The sequence below is a fragment of the Oncorhynchus gorbuscha genome, linkage group LG10, assembly GCF_021184085.1.
Source record: "Oncorhynchus gorbuscha isolate QuinsamMale2020 ecotype Even-year linkage group LG10, OgorEven_v1.0, whole genome shotgun sequence".
In the NCBI taxonomy this organism is placed as follows: domain Eukaryota; kingdom Metazoa; phylum Chordata; class Actinopteri; order Salmoniformes; family Salmonidae; genus Oncorhynchus; species Oncorhynchus gorbuscha.
The window spans coordinates 35,256,556-35,266,902 of record NC_060182.1 but is presented as its reverse complement, the minus strand read 5'-3'; the positions used below and the strand labels follow the sequence as shown (position 1 = coordinate 35,266,902).

Here is a 10,347-nt window from a genome sequence, read left to right as displayed (position 1 = left end):
TTTACTGGGTGACTTGAGTCACCTATATAGAAAATATATTGACAATTGGGTACTTTTTCAGTCAGTTTAAGTCAGTTGATGTAGTAAACCTGCTTGTATCAGTGCTCGGTCTAGTCTGCTTTGGAAGATAAGCAAGGACTGTTATTCCTTGCACTTCTGAGCAAAAATAAACTGTTTAGAGGAAGTGAGAATACAACTTGAGTAATGACCCAACTACAGTAATATTCTGAATTATCTACATTCTTCTACATGTAACTGACAAAATGAAGGAAACACCAAGTGTCTTAATAGGGTGTTGGGCAAGAACAGCTTCAATGCACCATGGTATAGATTATCACTGGAACTCTGAGGCAACACTATTCTTCCACAAATTCCATAATTTGGTGATTCGTTGATGGTGGTGGAAAGTGCAGTCTCAGGCTCTGCTCCAGAATCTCCCATAAGTGTTCAATTGGGTAGAGGTCTGGTGGTTGATATGGCATACATTGTTTTTATGCTCATCAAACCATTCAGTAACTATTTGTGCCCTGTGGATGGTGGCATCGTCATCCTATAGGGGCATAGCCATGGTAGCCAAAATAACAGCCGGATCAGCATTTTCATACATGGGATGTTAATTGCTTCTTTAACTCAGGAACCGCACCTTCTTTCAATACTTTGTAGCCCTCAAGCATTTCCTGTATTTCTTTAAGTTAGTGCAGCAACAATGAAAGGTAACGAGAGACCAGTTTAAATGTACTGTATACTGTTTTTACAAATCACAGATCATACAGCATGTACAAAACAAATTGACCAGAAAAAGCTTTGATCAAAGGAAATGTTACATTCTTGTTGAAATGCCCCCATTTCTACACACAGATTCTCAGTTACGCAATGCAGCGTTCTAGGCCACTAGGGGCACAGAACATTATAGCCAGAACCAACCTTCCATTGTGCAAACAAAGATGGTCATGAGTGTGTAGTAAATCAAAGTAAAGTAATCAATGTCCAAGGACTACTTGTAGTATAAGCTATATTATAGAACGCTCAGAAAAGTGAAACGGGTGAAATGTTAAACCTAAGTTGTATCAGAACCGGCCGTGATTAGGAGTCCAATAGGCCGGCGCACAATTGGCCCAGCGTCATCCGGGTTTGGCAGTCATTGTAAATAAGAATTAGTTCTTAACTGACTTACCTAGTTAAAAAGGTAACAGTTAAAAATAAAAAAATAAAGTTAAGAAAAAGTAAAACGTATAATCAAGTTGTATGAATGAATGGTCAAATGTACTTGGACTCACCAAGCATACAGCTACTTGGTTACCTCTGTTAGATAATTATAGCTAAAGAACACTGCATCATTAGTATTGCCATACGGTGGCTAGTCTTGAGTATGTAAAAAACAAATGGAGTTAAACATGTACAATCAAACTGCTAAAGCATGTAGACCTTTCAAAAGTGATTATACAAATACAGGGGGGGAAAAAAACAGAAATATAATGCCACCCGCAGTGCCAACTCCGTTCAAGCCAGTCATAAAAAGCTCTATGCAAAGTTGTTTTCTAACTGGTGATCCGCAAATTGCATGTTAGATATTCATATAAGAACAGCCCTTTTTCCAACAGCCTAAATTCAGACACGCACATTCGCAACCAATGTTCAAATGTTTCTTTGTAAATAAATCACAGGAGGATACTGAAGAAAAACCTTAAATTGTATCGACAAACCTAGTACATGACATTGTCAGAGGTGATGCGAAATCAACGGAAAGCATCTAGATTCAGAGCCAACTTTTAGAAAAACTGAGCTCCAAAGAGACCCTCTCTTTTGATTGGAAAAATATATTTTTTTTTGCACACGTAAAAAAAGACAAATCCTACCATTTAAAAATATAAAACATCTGTGGAACCATTACTGTCTCAATCGTGTAAAATGGTCTAAAATAAAACAAGTAAAAACCTATCTACTGCTAGGTATTGAACAGAGCTGTTCTGCAGCGGCTTTGGATTACTTGAGGAGCGGAGATGCAAAAAAGTTTCCTTGGCGACTGGTGATTCCCACTCCCACGACAGACTTGCTCTTACTCCCAAACCTGAAAGTTACAACAAAAACAGTAGTATTAACATTAGTCAAATGAAGCAAATGTTAAAAGGGAACCAATTATGAACTTGGTGAAAGAACTTATTCAGAGGTAATCTACATTAACCTAAGGCTGTCGGTTTTGTTGAACAATGGCATTTGCATTGAGACTAGTGAAAACCCAAGTCCTTCAGCCAGGAACTACATACACATTGCAGTGTATAAGTAAAATTAATAGGCAAAATGCATGACAGGACAGAGCGCTTACTTGGGTGTAGTCTTGCTCAGGGTGGACCTCATGCGTTGACCCAGAGAGCTGGAGGATGGGGTTTTGTTCATTTGGTGGTGCTCTGGAGTGGTGAGAGGCCCCAGCATGCTCACTAGAACAATATCAATACACAGTCAACATGAGTCACATTACCCCAGTTGGTAACCAACTGATTTGCATTTGTTTTTAAATATAACATATTTTCATAAATTGTCAATGTAATAACACATGAACCTAAATCGAGGACCTGGCCAGAGGCAGGCACTCACGTGGGATTTGGTACGGGGTTGCTGAGATAATGCTCGACTAGGCTCACCTTTGTGGTCAGGGGTATAACAGTTATTGTTCTCGATAATCATGTGTTCAGGGTGCGGCTGGTCATGGTCCACCATCATGAACTGGCTCCAGTACTCCACCGGCAGGCCCAGCAGACGCTCAATAACCTGGGTAATAATAGAAATGCATTAGCTTCTGTTTTTTCCTGAAGAATTACAGCATATTGCCACATCCTCTTTGAACAGATCAAACAACTTGCAAGACTTAAAATAATTAGATGTTCAAATGTAACCATGGTTAATTAAACCAAGACTGTTGCTGTAATGAGTTACCTTGGGCTGGCGTTTGGTGTCCTGCAGGATTGTCACGGGCTCTGGGTCAGGCACTGCATGGCCAACAATAGTTGGCCCAAACACCCGAGCCAGGTTGGTGATGTCCATCTTCGTGTCCAGGCTTTGTGCAACCCTGAAAGAGAATGAATGTTGGGCAATAGGAGCCCATTTATCAAGGGGGAATACAAGCAACAAAGCTCAAAGGGTCAATGATAGGGAGCAACAATTACATTTAAAATGAGTAAGGAGAGCTGCACAGCAGATGCTAACCTCTGAAGATGAATGGCCAAGAAGGCCAGGGTGTCCCTGTTAGCCTGTGGCAGGTCACTGATTGTCTGGTACATCAGGGCAATGCTGTTATCCTCATCCGCCAGCTCTGAGGACAAAGTGAAACATCAGGAGAGCACAGAAGATGAGTTGTAGACAGATTATTATTTGTTTTAGTCCAGATGAAGAATTTAACATTGCAGGGACTTAGTAACTACATTTATTGGTGACCAAGAACATCACGAAGGAACACTTAACTGTATTACTAACCAAAACATTTAGTGTGCCCATGGCTATGCAAAGCAACTAAAAGACACCTTTATCCAGTCTACCACTGGCCAAACCAACCACAGAGTGATAAAGTTATTGTTTTATCGCTTAAGGGCCAACACCAACCTGCAGCCTCCATGAAGGTGTGGTTGAGGCGGAAGGTGAGGAGGGGCTCTTTGAGGTTCCTGAGGAAGTCCTTGAGGAGCCCAGTGACACAGTGGATATCATCCACCTTGCTGAGCAGCGGGACAGTCTTCCCACGCAGGAACTTCTCCTTCAGTTCCTTGACCGTGCGGTCTGAACCGGACAGCCGATAGAGGCCGGTCTGGGAGAGAAAAGAGCATGGTGAAACTGGGCTCAATCATAGATCGCTTCAAACTATTTACTGTGTGTCACACTATATTACTACTGTATAAACTAAGAGTAAAAAAAAGCAATTACACAGCTCGGTGTGAGGCTGTATTTAAAAAAAATGTTTTAAACAGACCGGAGATGACAACTCACCTCATGTAGGCCCCTCTGCTCAATCTCATTGACGCAGTGCACCACCAAAGAGGGAATCATGGGAGATTGGACATGGGAGACGTAGTCTGTAAGCGTACCCTGGGATCGGTAATACATTTAAGAGGGAATGGTTATCCCATTAGACTACACTGAAATCACAAGATATTTGAAGACAGACAAGTTGCATGTATCAGAATGAACATATTGTTTTGAGTATATGAATACAAGTTGAGAATTCACAAGAAATAATCCTGTACCTGTCCGATTTTGACAGGAGTGCCACTCAGGCTGGGGATGCATGGCAGGGGACAGCGTTCACGACACTCTGGGTGGGTGACCACTCTGCAGTCACGACACTTCAAAGAGATCTTTCCGAACTTAATCCTCTTGCCACAAGGTACACATGACTCTGGCTTGATTACCTGTGAGTGAGGTAAAACAAAGCGTGGTTGATACAAGTTCGCACAAATCATAACTTGTCATTTTAACCTGAAAGTAAGAACCAAAGCAACACGTTTTTATTACAAAAGCTAATTCAATAAAATAGCCTTTCTAAATTCACCCATGTGATAACGCTCTCTGACTGAAAACAAAATGACATTCCTACCGTTTTGGAGACAAACTCGTGCAAACGGACACCCCCGTTGCCCTGGGGCGTGCTGGGTTCCTGAGGCCTGCTGGGCTGTTTGAACATGACATCCTCAGACTTTACTGACTCCGAGTCCCACTCCTGTGTAGCTGAACAAGTGGGAGCGAGAGAGTCAAATACTGCTCTGACAAAGCAGTTATGAGTTATGAACATGTCACATTGTCAAGGATAAACTAATACAGTCCCGCTGCATGCTGCTTCCCAAATAAATAGCACATCATGCTTCGACATAAAAATACCATCTTCCATTTTAAAGTTGACCAAATAAACAGTAAATGAGTAAGAGCTGTTACCAGTCTTTCTCCTGCTCCGAGTCCAGTAGGGAACAGACTCAATAGTAGAGACGGCTTCGATGGGACCTCCATTAGCAGGCACGGTCACTGTAGTCCTGGCCACAAGAGACTCATTTCCCTACAGCCATTAAACAGATCAGTCAAATCACTTTAAATCTCAACCGTATAATGAGGAACCGCTCTCAGTTACCTACATTTAATTCATTTAGCAGATGCTCGTATCCAGACTTACAGTTAGCGCATTCATCTTAAAAGATATATTTCATCATAGCACCACCCCAACAGCAACATATGTGAAAATGGTGCATTCCTATGTTTGGTAGTAAAAAAAAAAAAAAAGAACAGGAAGATAAGTGTTTCTAATGACATCGGTGTACATCATGTGATTTTAACCAATGAGTAAGCATTTCCTACTAATTGGTTGAAGTGCACTGGAAACACAAGCACAACAGTCGTAGTAAGTAATTTCTTAAATAAAAATAAAATAGTTATCAGCAAAGTCATGCTAGTAAAAAAATAATATTTGCATTAAAAAATAAAGTGTGTGACATCTGTCTTTTTAAGATACCCTTTAAAGGGTTTCAGATGTTTTTGGACAATGGGCATATTTACAGAAATGAAACCTTTACCTTTTCAGAAGTTCTGCCTGTTGATCGAGACCTTTTGGAAGCACATGGGGGACCATCAATGAAATTTCTTGAGGCAGACCGCTGTAATGAAGATGTCAAACATGTTAATAACAAATACACCACCGCACCCTTCATTTAAACATCCATTAAATAATTCCAATGAACTGCTTACCCTCTTTTCACGTTTCTTCAGTCGCACAGTTCTCACGATGGATGAGTCCCAGTCCTGGAATGGTTTAACAAACAAACAGACCAGGTTCATTATTGCAAAATATGCCAACTTATCATCTCAATTATATTATGCATATATATTATGAATTGATTTAGCCATTCTCCAAGCTAAAGGTTTGGATGAGTAATATACTTGATTCAGAGGCTTAAGCATTTAGACAAGACAAATATAAAACTTACCAGAGAGTCATCAGTTTTATCATAGCTGATGTCTGATGAAATGGAGGCAGACTCATCTATGGTCTTCAATCTATGGAAAATAACCAAATTAAATGGTGTAACTTTTCAGATGTTGATATGTTAATAGAAAATGCATTGGTAAGCTTTCCAACTCATGAACAGGAGCAAGGCACGAGAAGTGGGTCCTTACCTTCGGCTGGAGTTAAGGTTGGCTGGTGCCGCCTGAGAACGAGCATTAAGGAAGGCCAGAGCAGAACGCTGCTCTTCATTCAGCTGGATGCTATTGCTTGAGCCCTCGGTGATCAGAAGCTCCCGAATCAGCTGGATCTGGCGGTCCTGTAACACAGGAGAACAGAGGTGAGAGGAGTCGTATGAAGCCATTCGACAGTTTATTGGGAGAAGAGTGAACCAGTCTGAGGGTGCCAGTGAAGAGAAGAAAATATGAAGATAGACTTTGTCTGTGCATACACACCAACTTATCACAGTCAGCTTCTGCCTTCTGGCGGCGGCGGATCTCCACGTCGACTTGATTTCGAGCATGCTTGAGTTTGACTTCCAGGGCTCCCCTCTCCGTTTCTGCCTTGGAAAGCACTTCCTTGCAGGACCCCAGGTCCCGTTCAAGCCTGAGCCATCTACGACGGCAGTCCTCAAAGTTGAGGGCCATCTGGATGAACTCTGATAAGGGAAGTTGCACAATAATGTGTGTTAGCTTTAAATACATCTTATCCATTGTCTATATTATTAATCTCCTTGTCAAATCAAATTAAACAGAATTACTTACGGGGCTCAATGCTCTCATTGAGTATGTCTACATGAGACCTCAGATTGCCGAACAAGCTGTGTAGGTTCATTACAGCAGTGTCCATCTTCTAGGAAAAATAAAGGGCACAAAGAAACCAATACTGATCATGAACTTCTATGAGGCTCATAAAAATAAAATGTCAATATTGAATAACGTCATCCCCAAGCTAATTGTTTCGGCACAATTGTCTGCTGGTGAACCCTAATCAGACCTTGTAACGTTAGTCCTATAAACCGAAAAGGATTTACCTCTGGTTCGTTCAGCCATTTCTATGAGGAAAGAATCTTGTTTTATTTAACTAGAATACGGTCTTGGCTAAACTCAGAATACAAGGTCCGAGGTTAACACAGCCGTAGAAGATTTTGCGTTGCGTTTTATGAGATTACATCAGTCAGTTAAAATTACCGTTATGAATTATTGAGCCTGTGCTTTTTATTTTGATTATATAAAATAATCACATTTCACAAAAAGGGGATGTTAGAAGATTATCTCATAGAACAAAAATGTGTAAGATATCCTAAGCCTGTGTTTGCCACAGACCTGATTTTCGGCATTTATTCAAAATGCCCACATTTTTGTCCAACGAACCATGACGGAGTTAACGTTAGTGCCTAAAAAGACGCCATTACTATTACTCTATTCATCATAGTAACCGAACTAACGTTGAAAATTTGAGTAAACACGTTGATTGTAATTTTTTCAAAGTTTACTCGCACATACAAAACATTTAGCTCATTTAGCAAGCAACAATAGATTTAGCTAGGCTAGCCAACATTGTTAGTGATGTAACTATGATTCAAAAAACTACAGCTAGCTAGCATGCTAACGTTAATAGAATAACTAACGTTACAATTACATACCCGCTTGCTGAGTCCACCACTCTGAGTAATGAAATAAGGCAGATAAAACACCTAAACCTTTTCACAGCCAAATGTTTTGACCTCTCTTTTGGCACTGGATAAGCAAGTGTGTTATTCTTTTGTTCGGATCATCTCAAGCTCAGCTCCTAGAAGTGTGTATTCAAGTAAAATAGGCACGTTTAATTTCAAATGTACCCACTAGCCAATGAATATCAACTGACGTTCTTCACGTAGCTGTACGTCAACGCGTATAGGGGCCAGCAGCCCCATAAAACGGTTACCTCTTAGCTCTGATCCTGGATCAGACAGTCCTGCAAGCAAGCAACAGTAGCCTAAATAACATGTGGCAAATATGAATGAAAATTTGAGAAAATTCACAATAATCAATATTACGTTTTAATGATGATGATTATTATGATAATTATTGGGATGTTATACTTACCCACTGGGCAAGTGAGTATGACCATGAAATGTTGCTGAGGTTTTGACCGTGTCCTGATTCATTTCTGAGCTAATCAGTGGTATGGGTGGAAAATCAGTGAGTAATTTTCAAATGACCATATACAGAACAACACACACACACAAAACTCTTCCTCCCTGAGAGAGAGAGAGAGAGAGAGAGAGAGAGAGAGAGAGAGAGAGAGAGAGAGAGAGAGAGAGAGAGAGAGAGAGAGAGAGAGAGAGAGAGAGAGATCAATGTTTTCACTTGGACAACGTGCAAACGCATGCATGCAGACCAAACGCTAAAGGAGCACGATTTAATTCTAAGAAGACGCTTGTTGAAGACAGCAAAGATGATTGCCACTACTCAACAGAACATGACCACGGACCTGGTAAATGGCTTACTGAATAGTTTCATTATTTTTAAGTTGCTTCCACGATTTATTTTTGTTGTAAAATATAATTGAGCTGTATCTGTGTAAATATAATTGATGCAGCTCTCTGATAAGCATGCATAAACGTTGAAGTTGCGCGTGTGCGTGATTGTGAGCGTGTGTGTTTTTGGCTACTGTTGTAAATGCGCCTATTAGTATTTCTCTGTTGTGACCAGTCCGCTTCTTTCATTTAAATCAACATGATTTGATTATCGATAAGTATCTGTTTTTGCGTTTTAATCTTTCATTCATACTTTAAATATGTAATTCATACTGCTTACTGAACAAGCTTCTGTGCTCTGACTGCTCTGACTGCAGTGGTCGTGCATTGTAGCCCAAAACATATCAGCATTCCGCTCTTCTATCGCAAACTGATTTAATGTGGTGACTTTTTTTGTTAAACTGACACAGTTAAATTATGTAGATTTGAATACATCTCATACATTCCCATTGCGGTTATCGCGATTGAAATATGTATGTTTGTTTTGTGAATAGATCTGACATGCCTGTTCAGTTGTAGCGTAATCTGAAGTGAAATCATGACCGGATTACCAATGCCAAAGGGGAGGATCTTACTTTATTATATATTTATACTGCATGCTGATAAAGAGAGCTCTGCAATCACAGAGTGTGAATGAGCAGGGGATGGATGGACAATCAATTGTATTCTGTAGCCTAATTGTATAAAGTTTATAAGCAATCTACCCACTCAATTAAATTGATGTAAAATCTGAATATCAAAGTAGCCTATTATTTGTCGCCAGATCCTATGTTTTTCTGCATTTTATATTTCATACTTTTTTTTGCCACTGAGTTTAATGTCATATTTCTTTGCCCCTTTGTAATGAATTGTCCACTACATACCCATTCAGCAGTTCTGTGAGCCTATCCAAACAGAGAAGTAAGAAGTTGCAACAGTTTTTGCATGCTATGAAGCCCAACTTGCAGGCTGTCAATAGGTCGCAGAATTGCCGACACCAAGAAATATCAGTCACAACATGTGACGGTAGTCGGCTGCATCTTTGTGGACAGTTGCTGATCGCTTCAAACATTTTTTTAAATGAATTCTCTGAGAATTATATTGCCCCTGGAGATTAGTTAGTCTGTTGCTGTATGCTTTTCATCTCGAGTACAGCAATACTTTATAGCCTTGACAAATTGTCTAACTAATAATATACATCACCCATCACCTTCTCAGTGACAGCAGCAATTGAACCATGGCAGCATTTCAGTTCAGAGCTGCACTAATGCATATGGCTGACCAATCATGTCAGACTGTTAACAAAAATGTTTTTAATCAGTGCTGTATTAGGTTGTATTGGTATGTTTCATAGTGTGTGACATGTAAATAATTTAATATACATTATATGTATTTTCTGTCTGAAGTAGCCAGTTTGGATTTTTTTTACATATCCCCTCAATTTAGAATACATTCCTTCAATTTTGTAGCTTAAACAAGGAAGCCACAAACACTAGTCAGCGTATCCATATCCCTTATCGTTTCCCAGGCTAATGTCTCTCTGTGCTATGGCCCAGTCCCAATCAATGCCTTTTATTTTACACAGCAAAGCAATTCATGTAGCTCCTGCACCTCAGTGCTTGCTTCTGTCTTCACAGATTTCACACTTCTGTAGACAGATAGGGAGATCTTATCTGTGATGGGTTTGGGGAAACAGAACATTCAGGCTGTATTTATCAGTCGTGTGTGCCTGCATCAGGATCTGAAAGGATACGCACATCTCTCTCATATCTCATCTCTCCTCTCGCCCATGCTTTACAGTGGCATCACACCCCATTCTCCCCAAGGCAGACACGACAATGAGGAGGAGTAGTCGGGGGGGCAGCAGTCATACAGT

General features: G+C 40.3%; 2 protein-coding genes across 3 annotated transcripts in view; one reads left to right on the top strand and one right to left on the bottom strand.

Annotated features, from left to right (window-relative positions):
- Positions 1–728: 728 nt before the first annotated feature.
- Positions 729–7,810, bottom strand: racgap1 (Rac GTPase activating protein 1). Its single transcript, XM_046365838.1, has 17 exons — positions 7,617–7,810; positions 6,736–6,823; positions 6,427–6,629; positions 6,145–6,290; positions 5,955–6,024; positions 5,716–5,769; positions 5,544–5,624; positions 4,915–5,032; positions 4,580–4,710; positions 4,230–4,394; positions 3,973–4,071; positions 3,595–3,793; positions 3,202–3,307; positions 2,932–3,064; positions 2,640–2,766; positions 2,324–2,435; positions 729–2,068 (listed from the first exon to the last, which is right to left on the bottom strand). The coding sequence occupies exons 2-17, from the start codon at positions 6,818–6,820 to the stop codon at positions 1,984–1,986; spliced, it is 1,914 nt and encodes a 637-aa protein (XP_046221794.1). The 5' UTR covers positions 6,821–6,823; positions 7,617–7,810; the 3' UTR covers positions 729–1,983.
- A 443-nt stretch (positions 7,811–8,253) lies between these two features.
- The window catches only part of LOC124045972 (inactive dipeptidyl peptidase 10-like), a 37,511-nt gene continuing 35,417 nt past the window's right edge, over positions 8,254–10,347 (top strand). For both annotated transcript variants that reach the window (XM_046365837.1, XM_046365836.1), the window contains exon 1: positions 8,254–8,449. In XM_046365837.1, the coding sequence (XP_046221793.1) occupies positions 8,342–8,449 (108 nt within the window). In that variant the 5' untranslated portion in view covers positions 8,254–8,341. The remainder of the gene's footprint in view (positions 8,450–10,347) is intronic.

What these genes read in the sequence shown, in the direction of transcription:
- racgap1 (XM_046365838.1), bottom strand. Translation starts at nt 6,820, where the DNA reads ATGGACACTGCTGTAATGAACCTACACAGCTTGTTCGGCAATCTGAGG. An exon ending in CAATGAGAGCATTGAGCCCC is followed by an intron (nt 6,630 to 6,735) that starts GTAAGTAATTCT and finishes TTCCCTTATCAG; the next exon opens with AGTTCATCCAGATGGCCCTC. An exon ending in TCGGAGCAGGAGAAAGACTG is followed by an intron (nt 4,711 to 4,914) that starts GTAACAGCTCTT and finishes CCACTTGTTCAG; the next exon opens with CTACACAGGAGTGGGACTCG.